This window comes from Neophocaena asiaeorientalis, unplaced genomic scaffold (assembly GCF_003031525.2).
Source record: "Neophocaena asiaeorientalis asiaeorientalis breed wild unplaced genomic scaffold, Neophocaena_asiaeorientalis_V1.1 scaffold26, whole genome shotgun sequence".
NCBI lineage: Eukaryota > Metazoa > Chordata > Mammalia > Artiodactyla > Phocoenidae > Neophocaena > Neophocaena asiaeorientalis.
Window position 1 is genome coordinate 4003021 of NW_020173108.1, and position 19644 is coordinate 4022664.

The window sequence follows — 19644 nt, forward strand, 5'->3', positions numbered from 1 at the left end:
AGATCAGCTGTTAACCTTATGGGGATTCCCTTGTGTGTTATTTGTTGTTTTTCCCTTGCTGCTTTTAATATGTTTTCTTTGTATTTAATTTTTGACAGTTTGATTAATATGTGTCTTGGCGTATTTCTCCTTACATTTATCCTGTATGGGACTCTCTGTGCTTCCTGGACTTGATTAACTATTTCCTTTCCCCTATTAGGGAAGTTTTCAACTATAATCTCTTCAAATATTTTCTCAGTCCCTTTCTTTTTCTCTTCTTCTTCTGGAACCCCTATAATTCGAATGTTGGTGCATTTAATGTTGTCCAAGAGGTCTCTGGAACTGACCTCAGTTCTTTTCATTCTTTTTTCTTTATTCTGCTCTGCAGTAGTTATTTCCACTATGTTATCTTCCAGGTCACTTATCCGTTCTTCTGCCTCAGTTATTCTGCTATTGACCCCATCTAGAGTATTATTCTGCTATTGATCCCATCTAGAGTATTTTTAATTTCATTTATTGTGTTGTTCATCATTGTTTGTTTCATCTTTAGTTCTTCAAGTTCCTTGTTAAATGTTTCTTGCATTTTGTCTATTCTATTTCCAAGATTTTGGATCATCTTTACTATCATTATTCTGAATTCTTTTTCAGGTAGACTGCCTCTTTCCTCCTCATTTGTTAGGTCTGGTGGGTTTTTATCTTGCTCCTTCATCTACTGTGTGTTTTTCTGTCTTCTCATTTTGTTTATCTTACTGTGTTTTGGGTCCCCTGTTTGTAGGCTGCAGGTTCGTAGTTTCCATTGTTTTTGGTGTCTGTCCCCAGTGGCTACGGTTGGTTCAGTGGGTTGTGTAGGCTTCCTGGTGAAGGGGACTAGTGCCTGTGTTCTGGTGGATGAGGCTGGATCTTGTCTTTCTGGCGGATAGGTCCACGTCTGGTGGTGTGTTTTGGGGTGGCTGTGGACTTGTTATGATTTTAGGCAGCCTCTCTGCTAATGGGTGGGGTTGTGTTCCTGTCTTGCCAGCTGTTTGGCATAGGATGTCCAGCACTGTAGCTTGTTGGTCGTTGAGTGAAGCTGGGTGCTGGTGTTGAGATGGAGATCTCTGGGAGATTTTCGCCATGTGATATTATGTGGAGGTGGGAGGTCTCTTGTGGACCAGTGTCCTGAAGTTGGCTGTCCCACCTCAGAGGCACAGCACTGAATCCTGGCTGCAGCACAAAGAGCCTTTCATCCACACGGCTCAGAATAAAAGGGAGAAAAAGTAAAAAGAAAGAATTAGTGGAAGGAGGGAGGAGGGAAGGAAGAAAAAAAGAGAAAGAAGATAAAGTAAAATAAAAGAAAGTAAGATAAAATATAATAAAGTTATTAAAATAAAAAAATAATTTTTAAGAGAAAATAAAAGAAAAAAAAAATAATAAAAGGACGGATAGAACCCTAGGATAAATGAAAGCTATACAGACAAAATCTCACACAGAAGCATACACATACACACTCACACAAAGAGGAAAAGGGGAAAAAAATTATAAATCTTGCTCTCAACGTCTGTCTCCTTAAGTTGGGATGATTCGTTGTCTAAAGGAGGGAAGGAAGGAAAGAAAGAAAGAAAGAAGATAAAGTAAAATAAAAGAAAGTAAGATAAAATATAATAAAGTTATTAAAATAAAAAATACACACTCACACAAAGAGGAAATTTTAAATGGACGGATAGAACCCTAGGATAAATGAAAGCTATACAGACAAAATCTCACACAGAAGCATACACATACACACTCACACAAAGAGGAAAAGGGGAAAAAAATTATAAATCTTGCTCTCAACGTCTGTCTCCTTAAGTTGGGATGATTCGTTGTCTATTCATGTATACCACAGATGCAGGGTACATCAAGTTGATTGTGGAGCTTTAATCCGTTGCTTCTAAGGCTGCTGGGAGAGATTTCGCTTTCTCTTCTTTGTTCTCACAGCTCCCGGGGCTCAGCTTTGGATTTGGCCCTGCCTCTGCGTGTAGGTCGCCGGAGGACGCCTGTTCTTCGCTCAGACAGGACAGGGTTAAAGGTGCTGCTGATTCGGGGGCTCTGGCTCACTCAGGTCGGGGGGAGGGAGGGGCACAGAGTGCGGGGCGAGCCTGCGGCGGCAGAGGCCGGCGTGACGTTGCACCAGCCTGTGGCGCGCCGAGCGTTCTCCCGGGCAAGTTGTCCCTGGATCCCGGGACCCTGGCAGTGGCGGGCTGCACAGGCTCCCCGGAAGCGGGGGGTGTAGAGTGACCTGTGCTCGCACACAGGCTTCTTGGTGGTGGCAGCAGCAGCCTTAGTGTCTCATGCCCGTCTCTGGAGGTCCTTTAAGCAGCGCTCTTAATCCCCTCTCCTCGCGCACCAGGAAACAAAGAGGGAAGAAAAGGTCTCTTGCTTCTTCGGCAGCTCCAGACCTTTTCCTGGACTCCTTTCCGGCTAGCCGTGGCGCACTAACCCCCTGCAGGCTGTGTGCACACTGCCAACCCCAGTCTTCTCCTGGCGCTCCTACTGAAGCCCAAGCCTCAGCTCTCAGCCCTGCCCGCCTTGGCGGGTGAGCAGATAAGCCCCTTGGGCTGGTGAGTGCCGGTCAGCAGCAACGGGAATCTCTCCGCTTTGCACTCCGCACCCTTGTTGCTGTGCTGCCCTCCGTGGCTCAGAAGCTCGCCCCCTCCACCACCCGCAGTTTCTGCCCGCAAAGGGGCTTCCTAGTGTGTGGAAACCTTTCCTCCTTCATGGCTCCCTCCCACTGTTGCACGTCCCCTCCCTATCCCTTTGTCTCTGTTTATTCTTTTTTCTTTTGCCCTACCCAGGTACGTGGGGGGTTTCTTGCCTTTTGGGAGGTCTGAGGTCTTCTGCCAGCGCTCAGTAGGTGTTCTGTAGGAGTTGTTCCATGTGTAGATGTATTTCTGGTGTATCTGTGGGGAGGAAGGTGATCTCTGCATCTTACTCTTCCGCCATCTTCCCGGAAGCCTACTCCTCTAAGAGTTTTATAGTGTCCAGTCTTACATTTAGGTCTCTAATACATTTGGAGTTTATTTTTGTGTATGGTGTTAGGTAGTGTTCTAATTTCATTCTTTTATATGTAGCTGTCCAGTTTTCCCAGCACCACGTACTGAAGAGACTGTCTTTTCTCCATTGTATATCCTTGCCTCCTTTGTCATAGATTAGTTGACCATAGGTGCGTGGGTTTATCTCTGGAATTAGCTCTTCTCTAAATGGTTGATAGAATTCACCTGTGAAGCCATCTGGTACTGGACTTTTGTTTGTCGGAGGATTTTTTTTTAATTAATTATTTTATTATTTATTTTTGGCTGCGTTGGGTGTTCGTTACTGCACGTGGTGTTTCTCTAGTTGCAGCGAGCGGGGGCTACTCTTTGTTGCGGTGTGTGGGTTTCTCATTGTGGTGGCTTCTCTTTTTGCAGATCATGGGCTCTAGGTGCACGGGCTTCAGTAGCTGTGGTACATGGACTCAGTAGTTGTGGCTCTCAGGCTCTGGAGCGTAGGCTCAATAGTTTTGGCGCATGGGCTTAGTTGCTCTGCAGCATGTGGGATCTTCCCAGACCAGGGGTCGAACCTGTGTCCCCTGCATTGGCAGGCGGATTCTTAACCACTGCACTACCAAGGAAGCCCTGTTGGAAGATTTTTAATCACAGTTTCAATTTCATTACTTGTGATTGGTCTGTTCATATTTTCTATTTCTTCCTGTTTCAGTCTTAGAAGGTTATACCTCTCTAAGAATTTCTCCGTTTCTTCCAGGTTGTCCATTTTATTGGCGTAGAGTAGCTTGTAGTGGTCTCTTAGTATGGTTTGTATTTCTGCGGTGTCTGTTGTAACTTCTCCTTTTTCATTTCTAATTTTATTGATTTGAGTCCTCTCCCTTTTTTCTTGATGAGTCTGGCTAATGGTTTATCAATTTTGTTTATCTTCTCAAAGAACCAGCTTTTAGTTTTATTGATCTTTGCTGTTGTTTTCTATTTCATTTATTTCTGCTCTGATCTTTATGATTTCTTTCCTTCTGCTAACCCTGGGTTTTGTTTGTTCTTCTTTCTCTAGTTCCTTTAGGTGTAAGTTTAGGTTGTTTGTTTGGGATTTTTCTTGTTTCTTGAGGTAGGCTTGTATAGCTATAAACTTCCCTCTTAGAACTGCTTTTGCTGCATCCCATTGGTTTTGGATCATAGTCTTTTCATTATCATTTTTCTCTAGGTATTTTTTGACTTCCTCTTTGATTTCTTCAGTGATCTCTTGGTTATTTAGTAACGTATTGTTTAGCCTCTATGTGTTTGTGTTTTTTACGTTTTTTTCCCCTGTAATTGATTTCTAATCTCATAGCATTGTGGTTAGAAGAGATGCTTGATATGATTTCAGTTTTCTTAAATTTACTGAGGCTTGATTTGTGACCCACGATGTGACCTATCCTGGAGAATGTTCCATGTGCACTTGAGAAGAAAGTGTAATCTGCTGTTTTTGGATGGAATGTCCTATAAATATCAACTAAATCTATTTGGTCTGTTGTGTGATTTTAAGCTTGTGTGTCCTTATTAATTTTCTGTCTGGATGATCTGTCCATTGGTATAAGTGAGGTGTTAAAGTTCCCCGCTATTATTGTGTTACTGTCAATTTCCTCTTTTACAGCTGTTAGCAGTTGCCTTATATATTGAGGTGCTCCTGTGATGGGTGCATATATATTTATAATTGTTATATCTTCTTGGATTGATCCCTTGATCATTATGTAGTGTCCTTCTTTGTCTCTTGTAATAGTCTTTATTTTAAAGTCTATTTTATCTGATATGAGTATTGCATCTCCACCTTTCTTTTGATTTCTGTTTGCATGGAATATCTTTTTCCACCCCCTCACTTTCAGTCTGAATGTGTCGCTAGGTCTGAAGTGGTGTCTTGTAGACAGCATATGTATGGGTCTTGTTTTTGTATCCATTCAGCAAGCCTGTGTCTTTTGGTTGGAGCTTTTAATCCATTCTTGTTTAAGGTAATTATCACTATGTATGTTCCTATTACCATTTTCTTAATTGTTTTGGGTTTGTTTTTTAGGTCCTTTTCTTCTCTTGTGTTTCCCACTTAGAGAAGTTCCATTAGCATTTGTTGTAGAGCTGGTTTGGTGGTACTGAATTCTCTTAGCTTTTGGTTGTCTGTAAAGCTTTTGATTTCTCCATCAAATCTTAATGAGATCCTTGGCGGGTAGAATGATCTTGGTTGTAGGTTTTCCCTTTCATCACTTTAAGTATGTCATGCCACTCCCTTCTGGCTTGTAGAGTTTCTGCTGAGAAATCAGCTGTTCACCTTATGGAAGTTCCCTTGTATGTTATTTGTCGTTTTTCCCTTGCTGCTTTCAATAATTTTTCTTTGTCTTTAATTTTTGCCAATTTGATTACTGTGTGTCTTGGCATGTTTCTCCTTGGGTTTATCTTGTATGGGACTCTCTGCACTTCCTGGAGTTGGGTGGCTATTTCCTTTCCCATGTTAGGGAAGTTTTAGTCTATAATCTCTTCAGATATTTTCTCAGGTCCTTTCTCTCTCTCTCCTCCTTCTGGGACCCCTATAATGGGAACACTGTTGTGTTTACTATTGTCCCAGAGGTCTCTTAGGCTGTCTTCATTTCTTTTCATTCTTTTTTCTATTCCACAGCAGTGAATTCCACCATTCTGTCTTCCAGGTCACTTATCCGTTCTTCTGCCTCAGTTATCCTGCTATTGATTCCTTCTAGTGTATTTTTCATTTCAGTTATTGTATTGTTCATCTCTGTTTGTTTGTTCTTTAATTCTTCTAGGTGGTTGTTAAACATTTCTTGCATCTTTTCGATCTTTGCCTCCATTCTTTTTCCGAGGTCCTGGATCATCTTCACTGTCATTATTCTGAATTCTTTTTCTGGAAAGTTGCCTATCTCCACTTCATTTAGTTGTTTTTCAGGGGTTTTATCTTGTTCCTTCATCTGGTACATAGGCCTCTGCCTTTTCATTTTGTCTATATTTCTGTGAATGTGGTTTTTGTTCCACAGGCTGCAGGATTGTAGTTCTTCTTGCTTTTGCTGTCTGTCCTCTGGTGGATGAGGCTATCTAAGGGACTTGTGCAAGTTTCCTAATGGGAGGAACTGGTGGTGGGTAGAGCTTGTTGTTGCTTTAGTGGGTAGAGCTCAGTAAATCTTTAATCCGATTGTCTGCTGATGGGTGGGGCTGGGTTCCCTCCCTGTTGGTTGTTTGGCCTGAGGTGACCCAACACTGGAGCCTACCCAGGCTCCTTGGTGGGGCTAATGGCGGACTCTGGGGGGGCTTATGCCAAGGAGTACTTCCCAGAACTTCTGCTGCCAGTGTCCTTGTCCTCATGGTGAGACATAGCCACCGCCCGCCTCTGCAGGAGACCTTCCAACACTAGCAGGTAGGTCTGGTTCAGTCTCCTATATGGTCACTGCTCTTTCCCACTGGTTCCTGATGTACACACTACTTTGTGTGTGCCCTCCAAGAGTGGAGTCTCTTCTTCCTCCAGGTCTGTCGAAGTCCTGCAATCAAATCCTGCTAGTCTTCAAAGTCTGATTCTCTAGGAATTCCTCCTCCCCTTGCCAGACCCCCAGGTTGGGAAGCCTGACGTGGGGCTCAGAGCCTTCACTGCAGTGGGTGGACTTCTGTGGTATAAGTGTTCTCCAGTCTGTGAGTCACCCACCCAGCAGTTATGGGATTTGATTTTATTGTGATGGCGCCCCTCCTACCGTCTCATTGTGGCTTCTCCTTTGTCTTTCGATGTGGGGTATCTTTTTTTGTGAGTTCCAGTGTCTTCCTGTCGATGACTGTTCAGCAGTTAGTTGTGATTCTGTTGTTCTTGCAAGAGGGAGTGAGAGCACATCCTTCTACCCTGCCATCTTGAACCAATCTCCATATTACCAGTATTGCTTTAATATTTTAAATATTATTTTTCTGTTAGTCACTGATTGCATTTTCATGTAATTTAAAAGTAGGATTCTGTTTCTCGCATTTGTATCTGATTGACAAACTCTCTCAGTTTACTATAATCCCCAAACACATAGCACATTATCATCTAGATAGTAGGTTCCTTCAGGGATTGTGTGTGTGGTAATTTTAGATTTGTCTTTATTGGTTTTCTCAGTCAGGCTGCCTTTACTTCTGAGAGAAGGAAACCCAGTGCTTGTTTTTGAGTTTTTCATTCAGTAGGTTGGAAACTGAGGAACTCAGGCTCAAGTATTCATGTAGGCATTGATGCCTTGGGATCCTGGAGAAATGATTTAATCTCTCCTCGTGCCTTTGACCTAAGCTGCATTTGTAGGCTTATCAGTAAGAGTCTTCTGCACTAGAGAATTTGTTTCCATTCTTGAATTTTACTCAGTGAAGACTGTGACACTGTCTTTTTGTCTATAATTTTACTTAGCTAGAAAAAGTTTCCTCTTGATCTATGTGTAATGATATTTCTGAACTTAATGTGATATGTCACTGAAATACTACCAGAATGCCACTATCCTCTGTTCTTTCCTCCTATCCTCCTTTAAAAAAATTGGCTGTTGAGGTTAGGAATCAGAGAAGGAAATCTGGAAAAAATTTCCTTTCATTTTAAATATTGGCCAGAAGCCATTGGAAAATGAGCAATGCACTTCTACCATATATTGTCAGCTTTTAAGAATGTTCTTGAAGACTCTTTTCTGTTGGCTGCTATTATGATAAATGCTTGTAAGTGCTTTGCTGGTCTTATTTTCAAAATCAGGTCAAGCTCTGATTTTGTGGACATTCAAAATGTTTAATAAGCACTATAGAGAGGATCATTTTATGGCAAAGTGGAGGAATAGCTATGTGTGCAGTGAAAATAATGTTTATTGAGAGTATGTGACATTGTGGTGGGCATTTTATGTAAATAATCTTTTTCAATCTTCAGAAAAACCTAAATGGTCTCTCTTACCCCTAGTTTTCAGAAGAGGAAAAACTCAAGCATAAAGAAGTTAATTTGCATAACTTATAATTAAATCAATATTAATTAAATTACAGCTTAATTACAATTATATATAAATATTAATTTGAAGAGAAGAGAGTTACGTTTTTATTACTTAGTATAGGATGTCATTTTTTTGAGTTTCATAGCTGTGGCTTAACTTTTTAAAAAATTGGTATATGGCAGAAAGGATAAAATTTCCTGAATTAGAAATGAATGAAAATAAATAAGTGCAAGATTGTATTTTCCTGTGTCTTTGGTTAAATCAGTTCATTTCTGCCTCAAGTTCCTTTGTATACAAATTGAACGTTGCTTTCTTATTTCATTGAATAAATTGTTTATTGCTGGACTTTGGAGATTGAAAGCTTAAGGAAATATAGTATTATAAAATTACAAAGTATGTCTCAAAGTTGCTGATCATTCCTTAGTAAGCATATCTGATGCCAAATTATTGTCCTGAAAACAAGGAGTCAGACAAAATCTTTTTCTTTCCAGTATTTGGGTTCGTTTTGTTGAATCGTGACTCTTTCTTGAAAAGACATTTGGATTTAGCAGATGAGGTAAAGCTTTGCTTGTTTTATAATAGTGTAATGGAGAGCGGGCTAAAGAAGAAGCAATTACACATTTTGAAAAGCTCTTTGAAATCCTAGAAGAAAGGAAATCATCTGTTTTGAAGGCAATTGATGCTTCTAAGAAACTAAGATTAGACAAATTTCAGACTCAAATGGAAGAGTATCAGGGGCTGCTAGAGAACAACGGACTCGTGGGATACGCTCAAGAAGTGCTGAAGGAGACAGATCAGTCTTGCTTTGTTCAGACCGCAAAACAGCTCCACCTCAGGTATTTAACTTTGAACTGACAGTCTCTCTCTAGCAGTGTCATTAAATGCTGCTTTATGTTTCAGCTGTAGCTCTGAGTGGTTCAGAATGCTGTGTTATGTGCAGTATCTCTTGCTTCACTCTTAACTTGAATGTTGAGTGAAGTTTTCTTTTGTTATTCTCATTGAAAATACTTAGTCTGATTTGCCTTTTTAAAGAATCATTTTTGTGTAAAATATTTTATGTCTGTCTGTAGAATACAGAAAGCTACAGAATCTTTGAAGAGCTTTAGACCTGCGGCTCAGACTTCTTTTGAAGACTATGTTGTTAATACATCTAAACAAACAGAACTTCTTGGAGAATTGTCCTTTTTCTCTAGTGGTAAGTTTTAGTAACAGCATACCTTCACTTTTTTAGTTTGAATTCACATTGTGTAGGAGAAACACAGATTATATTTAGTTTGACATTATAATGCAACATCTCAGTTGCCCAGACCATCATATGCTAAAATCATAGGCCATTTATGTTTTTATAACCAAGTTTTTATGCAGAGAAGCTAGATTCTTTTGGTTTGTATGTTTTTAAACATTGTGTGAATGGCACCACATTGTATGTATCTTTTTTTGTAATTTGTTTTTTTGAGAAATTAAGTTTAAGATAAATATTTGTTAATACATGAAATTCTGGTTTACAGCTATATGTTAACTTTACAGTATTTTATTATGTAAGTAAGTTTCCCACTGAGAGAGAGTCTGTTCCTGTTTTTTTTTCTGTTGTAAGCAACGCTCTATTGAACTTCTTTGTCAGTGTTTCTCTGTGTGTGTGTATGAGTTTCCCTAGGGCAGAAACCTAGAAACGATATCTCCAGGCTAAAAATGACTCTAAGATGTTTAAGTGTTTACATTGTTGTATGAGTTTGCTAGGGCTGCCAAAACTAAATACCACAGACTGGGTGACATAACAGAAATTTAATTTCACAGGATTCTGGCAGTAAAAGGTTTTATTTATTTATTTATTTATCTATTTATCTATCTATCACACCTTGGGGCTTGTGGGATCTTAGTTCCCCATCTATCTATCTATCTATCTATCTATCTAATATATCTATCTATCAGTCACACCTTGGGGCTTTCGGGGATATTAGTTTCCCGACCAGGGATCAAACCCAGATCCTTGGCAGTAAAAGCCCACATCTTAACCACTGGACCGCCAGGGAATTTCCTTAGGATTCTGGAGGCTAGAAGTCTGAGATGAAGCTGTCGCCAGGGTTGGTTTCTTCTGAGGTCTCTCTCCTAGGTGTGCACATGGCCGTCTTCTCGTGTCTTCACGTGGTCTTCCCTCTATATATACCTGAGTCCAAATTTCGTCTTATAAGGACTCCAGTCCTATTAGTCATAGTGGACTAGGGTCCACCTTAACGACCTGATTTTAACTGTGTTACTTCTTTAAAGACCCTCTCTCCAAATAAAGGCACATTCTGAGGTACTAGGGCCTACAACTTCAACATATGAGTTTTAGGGCGGGCAACTCAGCCCCTCACATTTGGTTGTGTTTGTGTTCTGCTGCTCCCCAGCAGGGAGGTCTACCTTTCCTTTTTTCTTCTCACCTTGTTCATCTCCCTCAGATTTCTCTTCTAATAATGGTGAACAATTACAGTCCTTGGAAAAGTACACTTATAGTTTAATTACTGTACAGGTATGGATACATAGATTTGTATTCAGTCAGAGGAAATTTGTCTTGTTTAAAAGTTAAACACGCTGAAGGATTATTACTATGACCACCTTTCTCTTCCAATCAATACCTGTATCTCTGTCAGGTATATACTTTTCTTGTCTATTATGGTGATCTTGTTTTTCCAAATATGTGGTGATATTTGAAATGCTGATTCTATTTCATATACTGTACTTTCTTCTTTTTCCAAAATGTATACTTGAATTGTTTTTTATATACATGCTAGTTTACTTAGGAGTACAAGGTCCTCCCTTCCCTGGGGGTCCCAAAAAAGTCTTTGGAAAAAGGAAGTTGAGTGTGGGTAATCTCGGGTTATACCAGTGCATAACGAAGGACCAGTAAAACGGGTGGGTCAGAATGGAAAGCTGCCGGTCACCCAGCTTCCTGCTGATGGATGCTCTTCTCGTTTTTTCCTGCACGCACGTAGAGCATTCCAGTCATGTTATTCTTTAACTAGCTTTTCTTTTTTAACTTTAAAATGTAGTTTGGATGACTTTTCAGATCCCATGGCTGCATAACACTGAGTTGCACAAATGCACACATAGACATCCTTATGCTGTACATTGCTTGTACATAGCTGGAGGATAAGGAGAAGAGGGAGACTTCTGCTTTTCATTTCATGTATTTCTCTGTGATTTGATATAAATGTGTGTTTATTATGTGTGTGTGTGCATGTGTAACTCCTATAGCTTATTTTTACCATGTGACCAAAGCAGTTAAGCTGTTTGGAATTTATTCTATGGAAAAGATTATGAATATGCACAAAGCTTTAGCTGTGATATTTTAAACATTGTGTTTTTAGTGAAAAATTGGAAACACGTTTCTGAAAATAGTTAAATGTTGCTACAGTGGAATGCCACTGGAAGAAAAACACTGGCAGGAGCTACACAAAATTATTGTAGTGAGATAATCTTTGAGTTACTTAATTTGCGTGTGTTTTATGTAGTTTCTGATTTTCTTAAAAAAATACCTATCTTGTTTATACCAAGAAAAAGTCATTTAAATTCCTTTGCCAGACTTCCCTGGTGGTCCAGTGGTTAAGACTCCATGCTCCCAATGCAGGGGGCCCGGGTTTGATCCCTGGTCAGGGAACTGAATCCCACATGACGCAACTAGGAGTCCGCATGCTGCAACTAAAGATCCTGCACGCTTCAACGAAGATCCCGCATGGGGCAACGAAGATCCCGCATGCCCATCTAAGACCCGGTGCAGCCAAATAAATAAATTTTAAAATAAATAAATAAACTGCTTTGTAACTCTGTGGAAGATAATATGAAAGAAAACTATATATTTACTTATTTTGTCTGTCTTATTTTTCATTCTTCTTTCCCCTTTCATTTATAAACATAAATATACCTTTTAAAATCTCAATTTACTTTCCTTTTTAAATTTTATTATGATAAAACTTACCCTGAGATCTAGCCTCTTAAATTTCTGGTATACAATACAGTATTGTTGTCTACAGACACAAGTTGTACAGCACATCTCTAGAGCTTATTCATCTTGCTTAACTGAAACTTTATGCCTATTGATTAATAAGCACCCATTTCTCCCTGCTCCTCAGCCCCTGGTAACCACCATTCCAGTCTTTGATTTTATGAATTTGGCTACTTTAGATACCTCACGAAAGTGGAATCACGCAGTCAGCATTTGTTTTTCTATGTCTCACTTATTTCACTTAACATGTCCTCAAAGTCCAACATCCTGTTGTATTTGCAGGATTTATTCTTTTTCTTATACACAGTATTATAAATGTAGTAAGTTCTTGAACAGCAGAGAAATCCTTTAAGTATTGTCAATAAATCATTTTTACTGAGGAAAAATAAAGGTTCTGAAATAATATTTTAACATTGTTTTCTATTTCATAATTCTTTCAGGCATAGATGTGCCAGAGATCAATGAGGAACAGAGCAAAGTTTATAACAATGCTTTGATAAATTGGCACCATCCAGAAAAGGATAAAGCTGATAGCTATGTCCTCGAATATCGGAAGATTAATAGAGATGAAGAAATGTTGTCTTGGAATGAGATAGAAGTGTGTGGCACAAGTAAAGTCATTTCCGATCTTGAAAGTAATTGTAACTATGCGTTCAGAGTAAGAGCCTACAAGGGTTCAGTCTGCAGTCCTTGCAGCAGGGAATTGATTCTTCATACTCCTCCAGCTCCAGGTATTGTGAATAGTGGGAATAAGAAAAGCATAGCGTTGGAAGAGACCGTGATAAAAAATAAACCAGTTAATGTGTCCATGCAGACCTACATTAAAACCACCTCTCATCTGTAAAATACTCTAGAAAAGTAGATTCCATACCCAGCTAGGATTTAGAAATAGACTGAATACTTGAATTTCACCATCTAGGCTGAGAACAGGATTAGATTTCTGACTGACATCAGATACAGAAAAAACATGAAATTTGAGTGAGCAGGGCTATCAATTTGGGATTAAAATAGCATAAATGCTACCTTACAAGTATTAAATAGTATAATTCTGTATTTTTGATCAGTTTATAGAAATCTCTATTAACATAGGATCTAGGCAGATATTTTAAAAATTTATTGGTACAATAATGTAAAGAATAATTTTAATTTACCTAATTCTGACTTGTCTGGCTTTTCTAACTCAGTGATTATGAGCACATGGGGATGGAAGGCAGGTATTAGAACCACATGGATAGCTTTTTCCTACACTAAAAGCTCCTCCTGCCCAGCAATCTTCCCTCCCCTTTCCAAGTTAATAACCACTGATACTACTTAAACAGCATCTGTAAATTTTTATAGAATGAGAATGACTTACAGGTTAAGTTGATGTTCACTACAGTGTCTCCGTGGATAAGGGACATTTAGAACCAAAGTTGTGCTCATCCTGGTGAGCAGGAAATCATTCTGCCCAGTTGGTCACGGCCTCAGAGGTTCCTTCATTTGGCTTTTAGACCTCATTGCTCCTGCCCACTGTTAGTGGCTTATGTACCTATATTTTGTGCACTCTGCCCATCCTTCCCTTTTTGTCCAGAGTGTACTATTCACTCTGTTTTTCATGTACATTGTGGCTAATTAAAAAGAAATACAAATAAATAGGGTTGGCTCAAATTATTTTTCTTGAATTTTAATAAGATCCAAAAGAGAGTTTTAGGATCCATTTACAAGTATTAAGTAGATATTTTACTGTTTATGCAGTTTCCGCTTTCTTTTCTAGTCTCTGACTGAAATTGGAAGAAAAAGGAAACCTGAAAGTAGCTACTGTTTTCAGTGACAAAGTGAAGGGGGATGGAGGAAAGGAAACATTAAAAACTGTGTTTCTTTTCTCCAAGAGAAACCACATGAATAGGGTGACCATTTAAATTTATTTTGCAAACTGGGAGACTTTTGAGATTGAGAGACAGTGTGAATTGCCATGCCGGGGCAATAGGCATTACCAAGGAGACTGGTCAAATCACATATGGAGAATAGTTTTAGCTTGTTAGCAGACAGTTTTTTACAATTGTGGTATTGTATAGTTAAAATTTGCCATTTTAACCATTTTTACAGATCAGTGGCATTAAGTACATTCAACAGTGTTGTGCAGCCATCACCACTCACAATCTCTGGAACTTTTTCATTTTTCCAAACTGACACTCTGTGCCCATTAAACAGTAACTCCCCATCCACCCTTCCCCCAGAGCTTGGTAACCTTTATTCTACCTCTGCCTCTATGAATTTGCCTATTCTAAGTACCTCATGTGAATGGATTCACATAATCCTTTTGTGACTGGCTTATTTCAAGGTTCATGCATGTTGTAGCATGTATCAGAATTTCCTTACTTTTTTAGGCTGTATAGTATTCCATTGTATGTATATACCACATTTTCTTTATCTATTCATCTATTGATGGGCGTTTGGAATGTTTCCGCTTTTGGGGCTAGCAGCCACCAAATGTTAGACTTAATGGGTTTAAGTTGATAGAAGAGTAGTGTTATTGAAACAGGAGGGAAGGGGCAGGGCACAACCTTTAAAAGAAAGATGTAGCCATAGTACATGAAGAAAACTAGTGAGAACCAACTAGGTCCAAGATGGCGGAAGATTCGACTTCTAGTAGACCTTGAGCCTCATACGCTCATTGTAATACATTAGCATGTTAATGACACATCTGCTAGCACCATGACAGTTTTGAGGCCAACCATAAAAGGTCAAGAAATGGGTGGTAACACACCACTGTAAAACAATTATACTCCAATAAAGATATTAAAAAAAGAAAAGTGAGTGGTAGCCCAATTCCTGGCTATCCCCGCCCCTTCCCCCAAATAATTGGAATAATCCTGCTACTCATTAGCCTATGAAATTATCCAGCCCATAAAAACTAACCACGCTGTATTTCGAGGCCTCTTGCTTCTTGTCTTCCAAGATGGCCCACGCTCTGTCTGTGGAGTGTGTTTCTCCCAAGGCTTCTTGCCCTCCAAGATGGACCACCTCTGTCTGTGGAGTGTGTTTCTCTCTAAATAAATCCACTTCTTGAATTTGGAATTCTCCAAATTCTTTCACGATGAAGAAAGAACGTTAAATTCACTGGCAACATTATCTCCATTCTGTAGTTGAGGAAATCAAAGTTTAGGTTAAACTCTAGTTAAGTGCTTGAGCCAGGCATCAAACCCAGGTCTCTCTGAACCCAAAGCCTGTGCTTTTTTTTTTTTTTTTTTCTTTAACACTGTATACTGTTTGTCATGTCTGCCATCTTGATTGATAAGGAAAAGACCTTATTAAAATTGCTAATAGTTTCCATATTTATAAAATTTGGAATAAAATAACAGATATTTTTGAAAATGTACAGCCCCTTATTTTAGGGATAAAAGGACAGATTCAAGAGTGTAAAATACTTAGGATAGATTTCCTATATCTAGTCCAAGGAACTGCATTCATAAATTTCTCATGCATTTAAAGTGTTTCTTCTGCTTTGAAATTTCTGAAGATTTTCAGGTACAGAGAATTTACTGGAAATTATTTCTAAGTTGGGGTTTTGTTTTGTCATAGTTTGTGTAGGGTAGAATGAGATATTCCTCTTCCTTTATCTTTTTAGTAATTTCTATTTGAAAAACCTGTTAAATTTAACCATAGATTGTAGAAATGCTAACAATTTGCAGACTAATTTTCTGCTCTATTTACAGTTTTCAGTTTCCTTTTTGATGAAAAATGTGGCTACAATAATGAACACCTCTTGCTGAACTTGAAGAGAAACCATGTAGAGAGCAGAGCTGGATTTAATCTTCTGCTTGCTGCGGAGCGGATCCAAGTGGGTTACTACACAAGCTTAGACTACATCATTGGAGATGTTGGAATTACAAAAGGGAAGCACTTTTGGGCCTTCCGTGTAGAACCATATTCATACCTGGTAAAAGTGGGAGTTGCTTCCAGTGATAAACTACAAGAATGGCTCCGGACTCCCCGGGATACAGTTAGTCCAAGGTAGATTCTTCTACTGATAATTCTTTAGTTCTTTAGGAAGTACACATCCTGGTTTAGCAAGGTGAGACTGAAAATAGACTTGGATTTACTTGTTGCATTTAGAGTATTTAGTATTTAGAGTATACATTTCTTAGACTCAGGTGTTTTGGCTGTGCTTATGTAGCTAGCTGGCTAAGAAAAGGAGTCAGGTTGTGTTGTATTCACACGGTGAATAATGAGATTCAGCAGTTAATTTCTCATGCTGTGAGGAAGTAAGTCTGTTTTGGGTACACCTCTTGATTATGGTATAGCTTTGCAATTTAGAATTTTCAAAGTCTTTCAATCAGGTACCTTAATGATGTGATAAAATTGCATAAATAGTGAAATGCCTCTAAATGCCATATTTCACAATTGATATTAAGTTGTTCTTTTGTTAAAGGATACAATTCTTTAAACTGTCCCGTAAGTACTTACAAAATTGGGTCATGGTAAATGTGTTTCCATGGCAGAGAATTCCAGTTTCTTGAGTTTGACTACTTAATGGAGACTGTACAGTTTATTTTTGTTAGATGGTATAGTGTGCACTAGTCCAGTCAAGTAATTTTTGACCATTTATGTCTACAGAAATCCCAGATTAACAATCTGAGTAATAGGAAAAACTTTTTGCACCAAGATGAGAAATTGAAATAACAGCGAAAATTGAAATAGGGAAATAGTCCCTTAAGCAGAGTGGCATGTCTACTTGGTAGATTATTATTAATAATGCTAAAAAAGTTTACAACATGAGAAATATTAGAAGTGAAAAGACCTGATTAAAGTTGTTGATGTAGTATTATCACAAATATATAAGAAGCAATCTATGCATAGGGAAAAAATGGAAGGAACTTTGTATCAAATTTTTCTTCAAGGTGTTACTGTTTTATAATCAAGGGGAGAAAAAGAGCCTTCATAATACTTGCTTGCATCATAGATCCATGTAGAGCTCCCAACCAGTAAATATAGTTCTTAGCAGGAGAATAAAACATGGTTTTTTCTCCTGCATTATTTTGCAGTGCCCATTTATTTTACTTAGTCTGATAATTCCTTGGATTAGGGGGCCTGTCTTGGTTTTTAATTGTTTTATATATGATTTTTGTGCTAGGAATATTTAATCTTTGTCAGATCCCTTCAGTTCCCTTCCCCCTGTTTTATTTTTGATAGGCCAAAATTATTATTTTTAGGTTCTCAGATATATAGGTAAAAATGGATGCTACTTAATGACAGAATTTGGGGCTGAGTTTGTGGTGTAATTCTAAGTGGCAATGTGTAGTCCTTATGTTTTTAATTGATTATGGTTTACCAGAAAGGTTTTGATGTACAATTGATTTTAATTTTAACTCAATATATATTATCTTGTGAAAATGTTTTGAAGCTACTTGAAAGCCTATGCTGATACAGATAAGATTCTGCTTTGTCTGTCTGTGTTGCATTTTAGATACGAGCAAGACAGTGGGCATGACAGCGGAAGTGAGGATACCTGTTTTGATTCTTCACAACCCTTTACGTTAGTTACTATAGGCATGAAGAAATTTTTTATTCCCAAGTCACCTACTTCTTCTAATGAACCTGAAAATCGAGTTCTCCCCATGCCAACAAGTATAGGGGTTTTCCTCGACTATGATAAAGGCAAAGTGGGTTTCTATGATATGGATCACATGAAATGCCTTTATGAGCGCCAAGTGGACTGTTCGCATACTATGTATCCAGCATTTGCATTAATGGGCAGTGGAGGAATTCAGCTTGAAGAACCCATCACAGCAAAATATCTAGAATACCAAGAGACCATGTAGTTTAAGCATCTGATGTGAGTTAGGATAAAAAATGTGAGCAAAATAATGCCTTGGTGTTAACCTTTGTAACTCATTACATATCATCTAAGTATCCTGTCGCCACACTTGTTTTTTGTGTATGTTTCTTCTTAAAACTGAAAGCCTAAACAGCCTTCCTGCCTTTCACAAACACCGGGAAAAAGGTACTTTTTCATAGTTAACACTGAAATGGTTAACTGGATTATCTTTTTATGCACGGAAAATCTAATTTATTTATGTCAGCTTGTGTTGCTGATACTTACATTCCTTGTTTCGGGGTTGGGGGAAGGGATACAAAAGTATTTATTGTGCTTCTTTTGTGTTTGGTTTTTCATTTTTATATCACGTTTATGTCCTAAGAGAAGATATTTTTTAAATGCCTTCTGGATAGAAATTAGTACTAAGCATTGTGTTGTGCATTCATTTTTAATGGGAAAACAAAGGTATAGATAGGTAAAAAAAGGCCATAGAAACGGTAGTATATTTAAATGGAAAATTATGTATTTAATATTCAGAATATATTGCCTGGAAAATGAATACTACTGTTTTTTTTTTTGAAGACCATAAACTGTATTCTTAAGGACATTTTTAAGAGTTCTCTTAGCTGTAATGCCCATACTTGCATGTGTAGGAAACATGGTTTCTTGCAGGAAACACAAAATTCTTGGCTAACACACGAAGCTTTTCACTTCATATGATTTTTTGGGAAATTTTTTTTCTTCAAATTTTTTTTTTAGTTCCTCTATGAAAATATTTGAGCTGATATCAAATAATTATTTTTCGTAAATATTAGTGAAGATACACTGGTAATTGTCATATACTTTTGCTTTCTTTTTGTGTCTTGTAATTTTCATTCTTTGGCACAAATATTATATATCAGATTGTTCTGGTTTATGTTCGCATGTTTGAAAAGTTCTTGATACATTTTTAGTGTCATTAAACATTATAAAATGTGAAGTAACTATCTGGTCAGTTGTATGGCATTTTCTATGACTCAATGGTAGTAAGCATTTGTCATATAAGCAAGTAAAAATACAAATTTAATTGTTTAGGAATAATAATTAAAATCATAACGACTGTGTGTACCCTTTTTTAAAGTTAAAATTTCTTTGAATTTGAAGAATCTCATTTTATCTAAATTTTATCTTCATTTTTGGAAGATTCTTTCTTGGGTGGTTTTATTTAAACTGGTTAGTTTTTTTAAAGTTAGAGTATTCAGAAACTAGACTGTTAGGCATTTAGCATTAATCATCTTGGAATTCTTTTGACATATTTTAATTGACTAAACAAAACTCTTAGATCTGTTTTTTTTTTTTCCTTTCTGGTTATATATATATATATAAATGGAAATCTGCTATTCAGGTTGGTAGCACTAAATTAGCTTTCTTTTCCCTGACTGAGGTAGGAAATATCGTGGAGAATTTCAGTGTTTAGTAAGCTTTGTTCCTTTCCCACCTATGAATAGCACTTTATGACGTAGGGTGAACTAAACAAATATGCAGTGTTAACGTAGATCATTGTGCGATAAAGCTGCTAAAGTCACATGTGTGGTAAACTTTGATAGTGTCAAGCCTGTGAAGCACATATTATGTAGACATTTTAAATATAAAGCTTTAATAGGAATAGGAAAGCCACTTAAAACATTGTATAGTTGCATATAAATTGTTCTCTTGGACTTCTTTCATTTTTAATAAAAGCTTAAATTATGTTAAGTATAATTATAGAAATCTACATTCCAGGAATTCTCTGTGTTTATATGGAAAATAAGAACAGTTTATGAAAAGATGTTTGACTGAATATATTAACTTAGAGCTAAAGTTCTATATAAAATTATTTTGGGCATTTACTAGCTTTAATTCTTGTGGAGATGATCATTAGAAAAGCGTAACATGAAACTAATTTACAGTTGACCCTTG

The 19644-nt window shown here is 37.8% G+C and overlaps 1 protein-coding gene across 3 annotated transcripts in view; it reads left to right on the top strand.

Moving 5' to 3' along the window:
• Window positions 1-19440, top strand: part of TRIM36 (tripartite motif containing 36) — a 49271-nt gene extending 29831 nt beyond the window's left edge. For 2 of the 3 annotated variants that reach the window (XM_024743374.1, XM_024743376.1), the window contains 5 exons: window positions 8510-8763; window positions 8998-9122; window positions 12350-12640; window positions 15605-15902; window positions 17356-17710. In XM_024743374.1, the coding sequence (XP_024599142.1) occupies window positions 8510-8763; window positions 8998-9122; window positions 12350-12640; window positions 15605-15902; window positions 17356-17710 (1323 nt within the window). Of the gene's footprint in view, window positions 1-8509; window positions 8764-8997; window positions 9123-12349; window positions 12641-15604; window positions 15903-17355 lie in introns of all 3 variants that reach the window. The other variant, XM_024743375.1, reaches the window with a different exon arrangement.
• The last annotated feature ends 204 nt before the right edge of the window (window positions 19441-19644 follow it).